Source organism: Sinocyclocheilus grahami, unplaced genomic scaffold (assembly GCF_001515645.1).
Source record: "Sinocyclocheilus grahami isolate Dianchi unplaced genomic scaffold, SAMN03320097.WGS_v1.1 scaffold1551.1, whole genome shotgun sequence".
In the NCBI taxonomy this organism is placed as follows: Eukaryota; Metazoa; Chordata; class Actinopteri; order Cypriniformes; family Cyprinidae; genus Sinocyclocheilus; species Sinocyclocheilus grahami.
This window is the reverse complement of record NW_015506730.1, coordinates 58,562-76,871: the sequence shown is the minus strand read 5'-3', so window position 1 is coordinate 76,871 and position 18,310 is coordinate 58,562. Positions and strand designations below refer to the sequence as shown.

The 18,310-nt window shown below is 39.5% G+C and overlaps 1 protein-coding gene across 1 annotated transcript in view; it reads left to right on the top strand.

Annotated features, from left to right (window-relative positions):
* LOC107571118 (adhesion G protein-coupled receptor L1-like) overlaps nucleotides 1-11,075 on the top strand; it is a 37,061-nt gene extending 25,986 nt beyond the window's left edge. Inside the window, exons 14-24 of the mRNA XM_016257393.1 lie at nucleotides 581-703; nucleotides 968-1,072; nucleotides 1,109-1,338; nucleotides 2,927-3,147; nucleotides 3,229-3,295; nucleotides 4,748-4,839; nucleotides 4,912-4,924; nucleotides 7,036-7,132; nucleotides 8,208-8,330; nucleotides 8,464-8,481; nucleotides 9,170-11,075. Coding sequence (XP_016112879.1) covers nucleotides 581-703; nucleotides 968-1,072; nucleotides 1,109-1,338; nucleotides 2,927-3,147; nucleotides 3,229-3,295; nucleotides 4,748-4,839; nucleotides 4,912-4,924; nucleotides 7,036-7,132; nucleotides 8,208-8,330; nucleotides 8,464-8,481; nucleotides 9,170-10,002 — 1,922 coding nt within the window. The 3' untranslated portion in view covers nucleotides 10,003-11,075. The remainder of the gene's footprint in view (nucleotides 1-580; nucleotides 704-967; nucleotides 1,073-1,108; nucleotides 1,339-2,926; nucleotides 3,148-3,228; nucleotides 3,296-4,747; nucleotides 4,840-4,911; nucleotides 4,925-7,035; nucleotides 7,133-8,207; nucleotides 8,331-8,463; nucleotides 8,482-9,169) is intronic.
* The last annotated feature ends 7,235 nt before the right edge of the window (nucleotides 11,076-18,310 follow it).

The window sequence follows — 18,310 nt, the reverse complement described above, 5'->3', positions numbered from 1 at the left end:
GAGGGGTCCTGGTTGCCATGGTAACCAGGGGCCTGGGGTCGTTCCCAGACATGCTGGCACCCAGTATGTTTATTGGGTGAGGGGTCTGTGATTATTGGTTAATCTAATGAACAAATGTGTGTCTGATTGGTCCAAATGCTACAGTTGATGATTAAATATATTATACAAAGATTGTTAATAACTTTGTTTACATAACACCTCAGTGGGATTTTTTTAATAAATAAATGATTCAATATTTAACGTACAAAATAATTTACAAACGGAACAAAATCGAATTATGAAATTGCGTTAACTTCATCAAATCAATTTTATATAACATATTTTTACAGCATTTATTAGTTTTGGTTAATCTCGATATCCATATATGCTAATACATTTTCCAAGTTGTATAAATTAACATTTGTGTATTATGAACAAACTCAAATTAAATACTATGGTTTTAACATGTGCAACTGATGTCAACAATAATGTTACCCTTGTTGTAAAATGTTACCAAATTTGGATGTGTTAGATTTTATGCTTGTTTGTTTTTAAAGAGCAAACGTGTGTGTGTGTGTGTGTGTGTGTGTGTGTGTTTCAGATCTGGAGGTGTATGTGCTCAACACAGAGATGGAGCTGAAAGATCTGTCCTTCCCGAACTCGTATGACAGCGACAGCACCATCTACGTGTCGGCATCCACCATCAAACAGTACAGCCGCAATGGTCAGTCTCTCTCTCTCCGTCTGTCTGTCTCAGATGCTCACACTCTTCACGAGGTTTCTCCACGCAACACGCATCCAGGCCGGTTCTCCGGACGTTGCCATGGCAACAGTCACCATGGTCACCGGCTCCTGTGGCCATTGCCGTGGTGACGTGTGTGTGATGATGCGGGTTATTTCGAGAGCTGTGTGGGATCGATCGCAGCCGAGCGAGTCGTGTATATCTGACACGTGACCGTGTGTGTGTGTGTGTGTGTGTGTCCATCAGGTCAGGTGAAGGTGGTTTTCACACTCTACAAGAACCTGGGCTCGTTCCTCTCCACTCAAAACGCCACGCTGAAGACAGACGGCGAGCAGAAGTCAGGAGGACAGAGTCTGTTCACACGCCGCGCTTAAGTCATTCACGCTCTGTTGTTCTCTCGGTGCCAGTATCCCGGCGGCGTTCAGGGTCTGATCCTGTTCGTCATCACGTGGGTGGGGATGGTGATCTCTCTGGTGTGTCTGGCTCTGTGTATCTCCACCTTCTGCTGCCTGCGAGGCCTTCAGAGTGACCGCACCACCATCCACAAGAACCTGTGCCTCACGCTCTTCATCTCACAGCTGCTCTTCCTCATCGGCATGGACAAGACACACTATACCGTGAGTTCATGAGGGCCAGACTTCATCAGCGCAAACCAGACCACGCCAGACTGCATCAGAGTTAACCAGACCACATTAGACTAAACCAGACCAAGGAGCAAAATACGTTTATTTTAATTGAACAATTGTAAAATTGCGGTGCTCTTTCCGTGTGTGTCAGCTGTGGGGCTAGTACGATGGCAATTCTTCCAATTGTCTTCTAACCTAAAACAACTAAATGAATACATTCAGTAGTGTTATGGTTTTATTTGTCTAGGTGTATCATTTGTTCATTGAAAAAAGATTCGTAAAGACTGTTGAAAATTTGGATTCTGACCAAGCGGTCAGAAATTTTGCGCACATTTGTAGATACATTTTGCCGCATCAGTGTGCATTTTACTAGTTGGAAATTAAATATTTAAGTTAAGACCAAACCACATCAAACCAAACAGGACTGTATCCAACTAAACCAGGTCATATTAGAGTAAACCAGGCTATGTCAGACCGCATTCACCTAAACCAGACCACATCAGACCTAACTAATTAAATCAAATCTTATTAGAACATCCAGACCACACCATTAGAGTAAACTATAGGCTACATCAGATCATATCAGACTAAATCAGACACACATCAGACCAAACAACACTAATCAGACTAGACCAAACCTAATCAGACCAAACAGTCAACCTAAATCAGACCACACCAGATCACATCAGAGTAAACCAGACTACAGCAGACTGAATTAGATGAAACATCATCAGACCTATCACAAATGTATCAGACTAAATCAGAACAAACCAGATCACATTAAAGTAAGCCAGGCTATATCAGACCGCATTCACCTAAACCAGACCATATCAGACCAAGCAAGACTTTATCAGATTAAACCAAACCTCATCAGACCATCCAGACCACACCATTAGAGTAAACCAGGCTACATCAGACCACATTATACTAAACTGGACACACATCAGACCAAACAAGACTTTATCAGACTAAACCAAACCTTACCAGACCAAACAGTCAACCCAAATCAGATCACATCAGAGTAAACTAGGGGATCTAATAGGCATGTTGTTGGTTTAGATGCAGTGATAAGTTTATTTAGCTCTTCCTGCCCTATAGCTGTAAAGCACTGCATCAGACCACATTAGACTAAACTGGACACACATCAGATCAAACAAGACTTTATCAGACTAAACCAAACCTCATCAGACCATCCTGATCACATCAGAGTAAACCAGGCTACATCAGACCACATTTGACTAAACCTGGACACACATCAGACCAAACAAGACTTTATCAGACTAAACCAAACCTAATCAGACCAAACAAGACTTTATCAGACTAAACCAAACCTAATCAGACCAAACAAGACTTTATCAGACTAAACCAAACCTTACCAGACCAAACAGTCAACCTAAATCAGATCACATCAGAGTAAACTAGGCTACATCAGACTGAATTAGATGAAACATCATCAGACCTAACAAGACTTTATCCGACTAAACCAGACCACCTCAGCAGTGAAGTGCTCATGCGTCAGGTGTGTGTGTGTGTGTGTGTGTGTGTGCGTGCGTGTGTATGTGTATGTGTGTGTGTGCAGGTGGTGTGTCCGGTTCTGGCCGGTCTGTTGCACTTCTTCCTGCTGTCTGTGTTCTGCTGGCTCTGCATGGAGACGGTGCAGCTGTATGTGCTGATGGTGGAGGTGTTTGAAAGCGAGACGTCTCGTCGTAAGTACTACTACCTCTCCGCGTACGGCTTCCCCACGCTGGTGGTGGCCATTTCCACAGCCATCGACTACAGGAGCTACGGAGGACCCAAAGCGTGAGTGTGTTTCCGTCTGCAGGACTCATAGGAGGGATAGGTGTGTTTGTGTGTGTGTCATTTCTCTCTTGTTTTGTGTAGTTGCTGGTTGAGGGTTGATAACTACTTCATCTGGACGTTTATTGGCCCCGCCTCCCTTGTTATTCTGGTAAGATTCATTTACTTATTTACTTATAACATATTTACAACATATTTGACATATTTACACCTTTGTATGTAGAAGGACCTTACAAATGTGCTGTCTCTTTTAGTATGTATGTGTATATATATACTGTGTATACATACAGTATACGTGTGTGTGTCTGTGTGTGTTTATTTTTATAAAACGGAGAGTTCCGGTCCTTGATTCTGATTGGTTGAGCCGTGTTCGAAGCTGTTGTAAATTACTCTACAAACACACACCTTTGTTTACGTTTGTGTGTTGCTCTGCAGCCACTTTGTAGCAACCACAACTGTTTCTGAGGCGCTACATTGTTTGGTGGAAGAATACTGTTTTTATTAATATCATTACACTTTATTTGCTCCGTTTTATTTTGTGTAACCTTACTACGTATATGGAATAACCGTCTTATAAAAGCAATAATCCCCGTGAAGCCGTGGTTTACAGTGAATTTATAACCGCTAAGGGGGTTTAACTCTGCTTCGCGTCGTGCCTAACAACGCCCCTTAGCTGTTATAAATTCACTGTAAACTACCGCTTCTTGGGACTTATTGCTTTATCACACACAAATACTTTTACTCATGTTTTAAGCATTAAGTTTAGTGAATATCTTGACCTATGTAGAAGGACCTTACAAATGTGCTGTCTCTTTTAGTATGTATGTGTATATATATACTGTGTATACATACAGTATACGTGTGTGTGTCTGTGTGTGTTTATTTTTATAAAACGGAGAGTTCCGGTCCTTGATTCTGATTGGTTGAGCCGTGTTCGAAGCTGTTGTAAATTACTCTACAAACACACACCTTTGTTTACGTTTGTGTGTTGCTCTGCAGCCACTTTGTTGGAACCGCAACTGTTTCTGAGGCGCTACATTGTTTGGTGGAAGAATACTGTTTTTATTAATATCATTACACTTTATTTGCTCCGTTTTATTTTGTGTAACCTTACTACGTATATGGAATAACCGTCTTATAAAAGCAATAATCCCCGTGAAGCCGTGGTTTACAGTGAATTTATAACCGCTAAGGGGGTTTAACTCTGCTTCGCGTCGTGCCTAACAACGCCCCTTAGCTGTTATAAATTCACTGTAAACTACCGCTTCTTGGGACTTATTGCTTTATCACACACAAATACTTTTACTCATGTTTTAAGCATTAAGTTTAGTGAATATCTTGACCAATTATTTGACCAAATTATTAATTAATTAATTAATTATTAACTGATATATGTACGAGCAGAACACATCCGGAGTACTATTGCATATCTCACAATGCAGTGTGCTCAACTAGACCCTCGATTCCCAGCAAGAATGTTTTGACTAAAATGACTAAAAATGCCAAATAACTTTATTTGCGAGGGGATAAATGGACACTTGCTATCTTGTGAGTGTTTTCTGCTCTCTTAAGAGCCGTCTGACCTTTGAGCTCTTGTGTTCAGCTGAACCTGGTCGTGCTGGTCATCACCATCCACCGCATGCTGCGCCACTCCACCGTCCTGAAGCCAGACTCCAGCCGATTCGACAACATCAAGTGAGAATGCAGGGGTCAGGGGTCACACGGGGTTTGTCCTGTAGCCTCGGCTACAGCACATACTATTTACAGGAAACCTGTTGCTGTGAGTGAAGGGTTGCTGTTGATTTCCTGCTGTCTGACACCGAGTCGAGTTTCCTGTGCTCAGCTTGTGGAGTCGCTTCTCATGCAGAGCGTTTCAAATCATCACAATTATTGCAAACTTGCATCGTTTTTCTTATTTCTGCAGGTGTTATATAGCAGAAACTCAACTGATTTAAGTGAATACTAAATGCACAGATAATATTTACAGATTATTGACAAAACACATAAAATAATAATAATAATAAAAATGGACATTTTTGAAGCTATCTGTTTAGAGGAATGTTAATTTCATGCACTCAAACTGACCACAACAAAAAAAGACCAAACTGTTTAAGATGTATTTATTGTTTAAATTGCCTGTTTGTTTGTTTGTTTGTTTGTTTGTTTATTTTACAAAATCAGGTTTTACACAAACGCAGATGACTCTTTTATTTTAGCCTTATTTAGAATTAGCTTTTGTTTTTATTTTTAGATTATATTTGTTTTTCGATTTTTCGCTTTCTTTTTAGTTAAAGTTTTATTAATTTCATTGTGTTTTCCGTTTTTTATTAGTTTTTTTTAAACATGCATTTCATTTTTATTCATTTTTATGTGTCATGTTTTAGTTGTAGCTATTTTAATTTAATAAGTGTTTTATTCGTTTTTGTTTATTTTAAGCATATCTGTTTAGTTTGTTTGTTTTAGTTGTAGTTCTTTTAATCTAATCAGCGTTTCATTCGATTCAGGTTTTTTTAACCACGTCTATTTAGCTTTTATTCATTTTTATTTGTTTTAGCTGTAGTAATTTAATTTAACAGGTGATTTTATTAGCTTTTTTTTTGTTTTTTTAAATGATTTAGTTTTTATTTATTTATTTTAGTTTCACATGTAGTAATTTAATCTCAATAGGTATTTTTATTATATTTTTTTAACATGTAGTAATTTCATGAAAATTAGACATGTTGCCTTAGCAACTAACTAAAATGAAATGAAGTGTAAGTTTTTGTAATCTGTTTGATTTCTGTCCGTGTTAAGTGTATGCAGTTTACAAATGTTTTTCAGTGTTTTTAGTCGCTGGTCATCACCATCCACCGCATGCTGCGCCACTCCACCGTCCTGAAGCCAGACTCCAGCCGATTCGACAACATCAAGTGAGAATGCAGGGGTCAGGGGTCACACGGGGTTTGTCCTGTAGCCTCGGCTACAGCACATACTATTTACAGGAAACCTGTTGCTGTGAGTGAAGGGTTGCTGTTGATTTCCTGCTGTCTGACACCGAGTCGAGTTTCCTGTGCTCAGCTGAAAACGGTGAAATCCTGATGGGACTGGACATTTTTGAAGCTATCTGTTTAGAGGAATATTAATTTCATGCACTCAAACTGACCACAACAAAAAAAGACCAAACTGTTTAAGATGTATTTATTGTTTAAATTGCCTGTTTGTTTGTTTGTTTATTTTACAAAATCAGGTTTTACACAAACGCAGATGACACTTTTATTTTAGCCTTATTTAGAATTAGCTTTTGTTTTTATTTTTAGATTATATTTGTTTTTCGATTTTTCGCTTTCTTTTTAGTTAAAGTTTTATTAATTTCATTGTGTTTTCCGTTTTTTATTAGTTTTTTTAAACATGCATTTCGTTTTTATTCATTTTTATGTGTCATGTTTTAGTTGTAGCTATTTTAATTTAATAAGTGTTTTATTCGTTTTTGTTTATTTTAAGCATATCTGTTTAGTTTGTTTGTTTTAGTTGTAGTTCTTTTAATCTAATCAGCGTTTCATTCGATTCAGGTTTTTTTAACCGCGTCTATTTAGCTTTTATTCATTTTTATTTGTTTTAGCTGTAGTAATTTAATTTAACAGGTGATTTTATTAGCTTTTTTTTTTGTTTTTTTAAATGATTTAGTTTTTATTTATTTATTTTAGTTTCACATGTAGTAATTTAATCTCAATAGGCATTTTTATTATATTTTTTTAACATGTAGTAATTTCATGAAAATTAGACATGTTGCCTTAGCAACTAACTAAAATGAAATGAAGTGTAAGTTTTTGTAATCTGTTTGATTTCTGTCCGTGTTAAGTGTATGCAGTTTACAAATGTTGGGTGTGTATGTGTGTGTGTGTGTGTGTTCAGAGCCGTATCCGGAGGATGTGGAACGACACTGTTCGACGGCAGACAGAATCGTCCTTCATGGCAGCTGAGATCAACAACACACCCACACTCACCCGAGGTGACATACACACCCATCCAGCGTGAAACGCCCCTCGCTAATCATCATTTCATTTTAATTAGTTATATAGAAAAATCGACATTTTGCTTTTGTAAAATATTACTAAAAATAAAGAATTTTAAAAAATGTATTAAATGTTTTGAAATCATTTTCTGTGTATACATTATTAATAGATTTTAATACATGTATTATACGCAGAAAAATATTCTAAAATGTCTACTTTATTTTAAAAATAAAAATATTATTAGTAATAAAGTTAATAAGAAGAATTGTTAGTAATGATCAAGAATAAAAATGTTCTAATAGTAAAGTATATACAAATATAAATAAAAACCTTTGATTTAAAAAAATGTGAAAATATGACCATTTCTTTTAAAACAAAAACAAATAGAATGAACAAATATATATATAATAAATAAACATTAGTAATAACAAATTATAAAATAATATGAATAAAAGTAAATTGTAAATATTGAAATATGGATACATTTTCCAGATTCAGCCCAAAAGGCTTATTTCATTTATTGCTCAGAGGTCACAGAAATATGTGCAAAAAAAGTTTTGCACTTTTGCACTTTTTTGTACATATTTTTGTGACCTCTGAGCAATAAATGAAATAAGCCTTTTGGGCTGAATCTGGACGAGTGCGGATCTCTTTCATCTTTGTATCATTGTATTTTTTAAATCTACACACCTTATGTTATTTGCCTACTGGATTTTTGGATGAGTGTTTGGCGCTACGACCTTTTCTATTTGTGGATACATTTTCACATTTTAAAATTGTAATGTATTTAATAAATAATTATATCAAAAAGTATTAGTAATAAAAAAGTATATAAAATATATATATTAAAAAACACTTAATCCTCTATCAGGATACATTGTTGCTCTCTTTTATATGAACATTTCATATACATTTTTTCCCCCACAAAGTACACAATTGTTTTGTTTTGTTAGAATGTTTTCCCTGAAATTCACACCCTAAGAGCACCATTTTCTGAGAGCGACCCATATCAACTCACACAGCTGTAATGTATCCCTGCACCTGTGTAAGGATCGTGCTGTTTCTCCTCAGGCACTATGGGTAATCACCTCCTAGCCAATCCAATGCTACAGACCCACTCTGGCTCCTCCCCTTACAACACCCTATTGGCTGAAACATTCAACCCCCCCTCACCAGCAGTTTTCAACGCCACTGGTCAGTGTGTGTGATAAAAAGCACTGTTTTGTGTGATTTAGATGTGTGTATCTGTATTCACTTGTTTTTCCCGTGTTTCTCCTCTCTTCTGTCATGCTCTCTCTGTTCTGTCTCTTTATGAATTGATTTACAGGCACGTTCAGAAACTCAAGTATGGACATGTGTTCTCACTCTCTATCTGTCTGTGTTTCTTTCATTTCCATGCTGCTCCTTCATTTTCACCTCCCTGCTGTGTCTATTCAGTTATTCAAAGCAATCATAAAACATAAATGCTAATGTCTCATTTATACAGTACCACATTTACGTCACAATGACTGGATCAGACATCAGCTTTTCCAATGCTTAAGATGTCAGTTTCTACAGAACTGTATTAATAACATGAATAAAAGGGACATCTGTGGGCTATTAAATAAAGTTAGCAGAACTGGGGGACTCTGTCCAGTGATGGGTTTGGAATGACATGAGGGAGAGCAAATCGTTAATTTTAAAGTTATTCCCATTTACTGTGAGCAAACTGGCAAGTGGCATGACATCAGTCAGACTTTTTGTGGAAAGAGTGAATGTTCATGTTCATCACATGCATGAGAGAACGTAAACGCCAAAAGCATCACTATATGCACACATTCATGCATATGCAGCTCCTGAAACCACTAGCTCACTCAGAATCAATTACATATCAATGCCACATTAACTAAAAAGTGTCACCTGAAAAAAAAAATGGCCTTGAAATCCAGTTTGGCTTTTTAAACTGAAACATTTCCAGATGGATCTGAATTCAAATTTTACAAGCATTTAATTCAGCTGCTGTTTAATTGCGCATTTCTCTCTCTGTACTGTAGAGGGCACACTATCGCGCAGCCGTGAGTCGTGTGGACTGGAGGGAGTCCGGCTCAACGGAAATTACAACAACAGCTACTCGCTTCACGGAGGGAGTTCGGATCTGCTGGGGGGCGCTCCTGTGGGATCCGGGGGTGTGTCCGGAGAAGTCAGCCCCGCCCTTTTGACGCCTAGAGGGGCGGAGTCTGCTGGCGGTTTGAGGCGGAACCTTTCCGATGCGGCGGCATTGGAGAAGATGATCATATCCGAGCTGGTTCAGAGCAACCTGCGGCCTTCCACCGATCGCTACGGCAATGGACCGAATTCCACGATGCACCGGCAGGACTACGCCACGTCGACAAGTCACCGAGAGCCTCCGCAACGGCCCTTGCCCCGCCCACCTCCGCCGCCTCCACAGGACGAGGAGGAGCTGCTGTACAAAGCGCTGGAAAAGCCACGCCTCCCAGACAAGCCCCGCCTACCCGATAAACCCCGCCTGCTGGATAAGCCCCGCCTCCTGGAGCACGCCCAGTCTGTGTTCTACCAGAGCGAGGAGGACTCGGAGAGCTTCTCGGCCGAAATCACGGACGGCGTGGGTGGGTCCGGACCGGACTCCGCCTCCCTGTACGCGCGGGATCGTGATTCGTCTTATCCCGACAGCAGTCCCGAGGTGCTGGGGGCAGAGCCTCATCCCACCCTTCCACCGGATGAGCTGTACTTCAGCGCAGGACGCCAAGCGCACATCTCGGCCTTTTACCAGCCTCCGCCTCGCAGGACCAACGACGAGGCTCGGCCGGGACTGCAGCCCTCGCAGGGGGAAGGCGACGGACAGATGCAACTGGTGACGAGTCTGTGACTAGGGCGCTGGTGACCAGGACACGTAGATCTGGAGGAGGACAATGAGGGTGGACGTCTTCAACATCACCATCATCATCATCGCAATTAACGTCTGGGCGAATCTCATGTGTCTGGTTGTAGGTCACCCCAAAATCTCAAGTAGGACTTGATCTGAGTTCTGATTTCACTTGTTTTTGTAGTGAAATATGAGCCGGACGTGTTTCCGTGAGATTCTCGCATTAGTATGAAGCTACTTTCAGTGTATCGTGTGTCCTGGGATCTCCCAGAAGGAGCGGTGCGCTGAAAGCCTTGGGAGATTCCTGTTGAGATGATGATGATGATGATGGCAATGCTGGCTTCCTCCTCCACGTCTCTGTCTCCTGGTCACCCGAACACCCACCCTGCTCATCTCACTGCCATCCAAGCACATCTGTTTGTCCTTTCTGAGAAGAAATCTTCTTATCGGGTATTTTTTCCTCCATTCGTCCATCCTCCATCTCTTCCCCGCTGAGAAAACCAGTTTAAACCATCCTGAGGTGGATATCTGGTCTCCTGGCCTGGCCCAACTGGTCCGTTTTGCTGGTTTTGGATGGGAGACCATCTGAAAACCACCTTAGGCTGGTTGAAGCTGGCTTTCCAGTGGGATTTCTTTCATTCAGGGTGGTGTGGTGTATGAGTGTCAGACCTTTATCAGAATGTGATAACACTTACACCAGAGACCGCAGCTCTTATACATGCCAAAAAAAGAAAAAAATCACACATTTACACTCTTGGGGAGCAGCTACTGTCGGGATCACGCTCTCACCATCACAGAGATCAAAGGTTAAGAGTCACGAGTTCAACATGTCAAGCAAATCAACTAGACTGTTGTTTTTGAGCAGCATGGTGGCTAAAAGAACAAAAATGAGCTTTTGTGCCACCTGTCTGGACGCAATCCAATCATCTGCTTTGGTGTTCAAAACACTGACCGATCATGTTGTTGGGTTTGGAGAATGCTGACTCAATGCTCCGCCCCCTTCCTGTGTTTAAGTAGGTTGATCGAGGACGTGACGTTTAACGGCGGGCTTTTAACGGCAACTTCCTGTAAATAAGAACTGAGAGACATAACGTCTCTCGACATGCTTCTCTTTCACTTACGAGTTTATGGTTGAAAAAAGTCTTAAAGAATATGTAGATGAACTGATGACACTGTCTCCTCTTTCGGTCTTTTTCTCACTCTGTCTCTTTCAGTCTTTCTCTCTCTCTGAGAGTGGTTCATGTAAAAAGATAAGAAAAGTTTTTTAATCAAAATAAAACAGACAAAAGCAAACAGATGTTGTCCAAACTTTTCCTCAGCTAATCTGCCTAAATGTCTCATTCAAGATCTCTGATGAGCACTGTGTTGACCAGGAGGTCAAGGTTCAGCTGGTGAACAGGTAGACAGCATCTTGAGCATCAACGATGAAGCATTACATTTTGCAGCCCTTCTAATGTTTGGCTGCAAAGGTTGTGTTAAAACTTGGCTTAACAGAATTATCAAAATATGTTTTGGCCAGAATTTGGAAGTTTGATTTAGAGTTGTATACTTTCAGATATGAGTGAGTGGTAAGCAAACTTACAATGGGCCAAATGCAAAATAATTACGGTTAATCATGACACACATAAAAGAACAGACTCATTGAGAGTCCGGTTGCCTCTGCTGGTAAATGTTGTAACTACACTACCTTTTTTGATTAAATATTTTTTTTCCCAGGCAACATATAATTCACAGATATTTCATTATATTGCAGTGTATTTTAAACGGCTTTAAAAGTTACCCATCGGGTTAAAATGTGAACTTTCTCTTTAAAAGGGCAAATTCCAAACAGAAGTGAGCATCCCTATGCCCTACTCCCTTCGAAGGGCAGAGCCCTTGAAGTGTGTTCTTTGAAGGGTGTAGGCCATATGTCTCAAATAAGCGTTTGGAACTCCCTTGGAGAAGGGAATGACTGACCAAATATTACCTTGACAATGCGATGCGAGCGTGCAGCAAATAATAATTATTATTTTATTCAAATATTGTCTGATTTTGTCATATTTACTATTAATTACTATTTTTTCAAACTAAACTTGCTTAAACTTTCTTACACTACAGTCTTAAATCATATCTCTATCACTGACGAATATTATTTTGTATTCCATTAAAATAGACAAATTTAATTAGCCTATTACGTTTATATGTGACGTCGAAATCAACCCCAACTTTGCTTTAAAATGCATCGCAAGATCTCCTAACCGAAGAGCACATGATCACAAATGGAAATCACTTCCGTGAAGTGAGCGTCGCATGTTCCCTTCACTAACAGACTTCTAGAAGGGCCTTCATGAAGGGATTCAGTTGTTCACTTTCGTTGGGAACGTCCCTACAAATGGCGTCCCCTTCCCGAAGTGCCCTTGAAGGGCACAAAAAAGCCGTCTGGAATTCGCCCATAGTATCCACCTTTTTCTTCAACGCGGAAATAAGCCTATGGTCAAAACTTCTGGTTCATTAGCCACTATAGGTAAATAACGAGAAGGATAACAACATGCAGTAAACGGTAAAACTGTTTGAATTATAAACCAGTGTGTTCGTAATTAAGACAATACGTTCAAATAATATGGTAAGACACGCCAATTTTCAGTATCAAGCAGCAAAACGACCGGTTCTGTACAGCTAAAAATAGCTGGACGCGGATGAGACCGGAAGCTAGACCCATAGAATTTACAAATGGCCGCGTCCATTTTTACGGGAAGAAAAAGGTGGATAGAGAATGTGAAGGTGACGTCACGCCACGTTGAGCTCTGGGAAACTGCTTTGTTTATCCGCCATACTGAGAGGATGGCGCTGCCATTCTGCTATTGATTTCAGGGCAGTAGGCTATTTAGATTTTCTGTTGTGATTGTGAAAGATTTCACCACTGTATGTCATTCATGCTGCAACGAGAATTCAAGTTTCAACTGGCGCTTCATGTTCGTCTCTGGAGGATCGCTTGAGGTTAGTCATTCTCTCTGAAGCTATACGATGATAAAATACAGTCATATGCAGTTCAGAGCAGAGCTTATGACACATGACTCCACGGTTGCCCTTTATTCTGATTATTTCATCTGAAATTAAACGCCCTGATCCATCAATCCAAAAGCGTTGCTTTCTATGGAAATAAATATGACAGAGCACATGGTGATTCGTGCTAGGAATTCCTCACAGCTCTTACATCATTATAAATAAAATCACACTAGTCTTACTGCTGCTGCACAATTCAGTTTGTACATTTAACAAAAAATAATTTTAACTCCGAAATTCCACAACGAATTACAAAGAAACATTGCGTAACAATTAAAAAAGCATTACATTTTTAAGTAAAAAATAAATAAATAAAAATCAAATAGTATTTTCTTTTAAAAAACATATTCCAATACTATTTTATTTACAACTTTATTTTTTTATTCATTTATTTTTTACATTGTACATCATGCAAAGAATCCTGGGATCTCATGATATCGCGCTGTGTTCAAGTCTTCCTAGAAAGTTTGAATTAGCAAGTCACAATTATAAGAAGCGCTCAAGTCACCCTGCAGCCCAAGACTGGTCTTCCACTGAAGCTAAGCAGGGTTGAGCTGATCAGTACTTGGACGGGAGACCTCCTGGGAAAACTAGGTTGCTGCTGGAAGAGGTGTTAGTGAGGCCAGCAGGGGGTGCTCACCCTGTGGTCTGTGTGGGTCCTAATGCCCCAGTATAGTGATGGGGACACTATGCTGTAAAAAGCACCGTCCTTCGGATGAGACGTTAAACTGAGGTTCTGACTCTCTGTGGTCATTAAAAATCCCAGGATGTCTTTAGTGTAGAGGTGTGACCTCAGCATCTTGACCAAATTCACCCACTGGCCTCTGACCATCATGGCCTCCTAACCATCCCCATACTGTATCTGTTGACTGTCTCCTCTCCACCTGTAGCTGGTGTGTGGTGGGTGTTCTGGTGCACTATGGCTGCCGTCGCATCATCCAGGTGGATGCTGCACACTGCTGGTGGATGAGATTCCCTCTTCCATGTAAAGTGCTTTGAGTACACAGAAAAGTGCTGTATAAATAATAATAATGAAGATGAAAACAATAATTTCATCCGAAATGTTTTTTTTTTCATTGACACCCCTAACTCAAACTCAGGGCTTAAAAGCAAGAACAGATTTTCACTCTTATTTACAACTTTGTGGTGCCGTTCATGTTGTAAATACAATCTTTCTGACATGACTTGAGCACACCATATGACCAGAGTATCTAGATTATCCCACAGTGCAATGTGCTTGACCTTCCATTTCCACTTTATTGCCACTCATTATTTGAACAGACAGTCCAAATCAACAATCTTGAGATCACGTGACATCAATATACAGTAGCACACTACTGTTAGGAATAATGCCTACTATTTCACTCACTGATTAAAAAAATGATAATAATAGGCATTTTGAAACTTTGCATTACAGCACTTTACATGTTATGCATAGTTTTTATTCATGTGATATAGAAGACTGGATTTGGTTGAGTCACATTTTTTTTCACACAAAAAAATAAAATAAATAAAAATACAAAATAAAATGCTGCTCATATTCTGGGTTCATTTGTCCGTCTATATACAATGTGCATTATCAATAAGGTGTATACTGAATTAGGTCTTTTAATATCACGGTCTCAGTACATTAGTGCTTACCACAATCCTGGTAAAAATAACTGGCGGGCAGCAGAGGAAAGCTTTGTTTTGCCTCCAGGCTGGAGTTACATCACGTCAAAACTACCAGTTGCTTCAGGATGAATCTTGCTTTATTACTCATTTATAACTCACGTTTGTTTAAAGTGTCTGCTAAATAAAAAAAAAGATATATTCAGTAAGTGTTGAGCTAGTGTTTCTGTCCAAACACAGCCATGGAGACGCAGATCTGATCTGGATCTTGCAGACTCTGGGCATTGATTTTGAGTGAGTCATGAGTGAAGTCCAGCCGTCTGACTCACTGCTCAGGTTCTTATGAACTCAATTCAGTGACAGAAGAGGGAAAACCAGCCAAAAGCACTGGTGGAGCTCCCATTTGAGTCTTTTGGATTAGCACACACCCGACTTTATCTGGAAAACAAATAACAATGCAGAACACTCAGCTACAAATGTGAGGGAAGATCTGAGCACATTTAACAGCCATGATCAGATTGTAGTTTCCAGAGGCTGATTCTTTAATGGTCAGGAATGTGCTTACTTGACTGTACTTGTTTCCGATTGAACAGCTCAAAGAATATAAAGCCAATCGCTTTATGAAGTTCACCCATTCATGCATGCATATTCATGTCTATATACGCTGCAGCAGCTCAATGCATGCAGTCATACAGACGTGCAAATAGGGATGTGAGCAACGTGACTTCACTGGTGTTTTCAAGCACAATTTTCTATCTATCTATCTATCTATCTATCTATCTATCTATCTATCTATCTATCTATCTATCTATAGGGTTGAGGAGTAACGGAATACATGTAACGGCGTTACATAATCAGGATACAAAAATCTAGAAACAGTAATCCGTTATATATGTAGCGCTGCACAGTTCCTGGTTCTGTTGACACTCATGTTGACTCACGTGAGCCACCTGCTGGTGCGTGCGCAAATAACACCCGTCTACAATTATGCTCCTCAAACGCGGGTTTACTGAGACGCTGCTACAGTAATTACGATGCTTCCTGCTGTGAAAAACGTTTTCATGTCGGGAAAGTACTTAGATATTGCTTTTTTGACTTATTTACATATGTAACTTGAAGTAATCCAAAAGTAATCAGATTACATTATATATTGAGGTACTTGGATTACGTTACTGAATACTTTTTTAATGAAGTAATTTGTAACTGTAACGGAATACATTTTAAAAGTAACCATCCCAACCCCGTATATATACAGTATATATATATATATATATAGACTGGATAGCACACACACGGAAAGCGTGGTTGAACGGATGCATCAATAATATTAACACCTGCACTTGAATGCACTGCCTTTCAGTGTGCCTATCTATGTTAAGTGGAGTTCCCCACTTGTTCCCTCTGTAGTAAAATACGCATGAGGTTGCTATGTGGCCTAAATGTCACTACACCTTCCTCCACACCCAACTCTCCTTTCCTCTGAGGAACATATTTTTGGCATAAGCAGGCTGTGATTCACTGCAGCTGGCAGGCAGGATATTCTCACAAGACCCTTATACGAATCCAGTGTTTTCCACAGGATTTTGTGAGACTGTGTTGGGTGGACCTCGATCCCTCTAGGGGGGGATTTTAAGTACATTTTAAAGTTAAATTCATAAATCTGGTGCACTTTGAGAGTTCAAAATTAAGAGCTCCAACACAGGTTCAGTGTGCAAAGTAAAAGATAAAAGCTGGTGAATGTACTTGTTCTTGAAATTCAAAGGAGACTCAACCCTCTTTTTAGTTGTGATATAGTCTCACTCTCACTGGTGAATTTGGAAGCCAAACTAATTAGAATAAAACAATAATAATAATAATAATAATAATTTTATATTATTATTCCTATGACAGTTATATTGTAAAACAATTGCACTGTGAAATAAATGAAAAATATATTATTTGACCTTACTCTACTGTAGGGAAATTGCAATACTTTTGTCCTCATTTCTACACTTGCAAGCAGGGCCTAAAACTAACTTTCACATCTGCCAGTGGCTGGTGGCCATAAATATTTTTATTTGCCATTAAACTGTTGCAAAAAAATGCATTGCATTCCACTGCATTTTAATCACGACACAAACAAAGATACAAAGATAAAACCTGCATGAAACAAAAACAGCAGGCTGAACGAGAATGCAAATTCACTCTCTGACAGCAGGTGGCGCTTATGGATCAGCAGTGATAAGAGGGGAAAAATGCCATCGAAACTTTTGTGAAGTCAGTTCCCTTCAGAAATACATTCATGTAAGCCTCAACCCCAATATTTATATTTTTCTTCCGAACAGTGAGCTTGCTGTACCTGTACAGTATTTTCTCTGTGCGCGTCTGTTAATTTTAGGCCATGCTTGCAAGAGATAAACCCTTGAGCTTTTATTTTGGCGGAAAACTCCAGCTTCTGTGAAAACAGGTTTACAAACATTACTAATTTAATGAAATACTGTAAACATTTGCCCATTAAAATGTTGAAAATTATGCAAATGTGCAAATTATGTATGCATATGTATGTATGTAATACAGTCTAGTTAATGAATGGGAAACACTGCGAGTCCCCCCAAAACATGACATTTAACACTAACAACTACTGATGAACTACTTTCCCTGTTATGCTATCAATAATAGCATAATAGTGATGTTATTTTAGTGTTTTCCACTTACAGTGTCACAAATGCACACAGTACTCAAATTGTCAGCTTTAAACATTCAGCTCAAGGGTTTATTACTCGTGCTGCTCATTTGCAGTTTAAGATCTGCAACCCATAAACCCCATAAAACTCTCCGAACTGCTCCAACGTCACATACAGGCAAAGGAAGGACACAAGACGGAGAGGTGTGGGACGTTATGATGCACAAGCACATGCAGCATAACTCAACACTCCCACATCGTTTTTTTTTTTTACAGTAGTGCCGGGACACATTTCAACATAAATACACAATTGTGAAATCTGGAAGCGATTTCCTGACAAGTTCACTCCTTTCAGTCAGACTAAAATTAATGTCAGATGCTCTGATTGGTCAGTGTTTTGCATGACTCCTCTGTGACATCACATTTTGGATAAATCTGGCCCTATTTAATGTTTGTCCTGTTTACTGCCAAACTCACAGCCTCGCAGGCGCGTGCTGATGTAGCCATATGACAGACCTAAAAATAGCAGCACTAAGTGTGGAAGGTTTTCCACCCGCACACCACTAACCCATTTCTACTCGACCACTGAATTCCCCAAAATGTGCAACATCTCATAACATTTTCATGCACATTAGCACCCTAACAGGATCTCTAACTTCCCCACTTGTTTTTTTCATTTTGCCAAAGTTTACATTTATCAGCAATTATCACAATAATATCTCTGATGTCATTTACAATGCAATTGCAATGCAAGAGGAAAAGAGGAACAAAAGCTCATGTTTGAAGTCCGGACTGCTTTGTAGTCTGTTTTTGTGAAACAGTAACTTCTCCATTCTGAGACGAAGCCCTGCGAAATCCCTAAACACGCATGACGTAAGTGCTCGGCAGCAGTGTGTGTGACCTTTAGGGGAAACTCAGACTTCCCCTGACTGACCGTCAGTGTATGTACTGGCTAAATCATACCCAGCGAGATCCATACCTGGAATGCAGTATAAT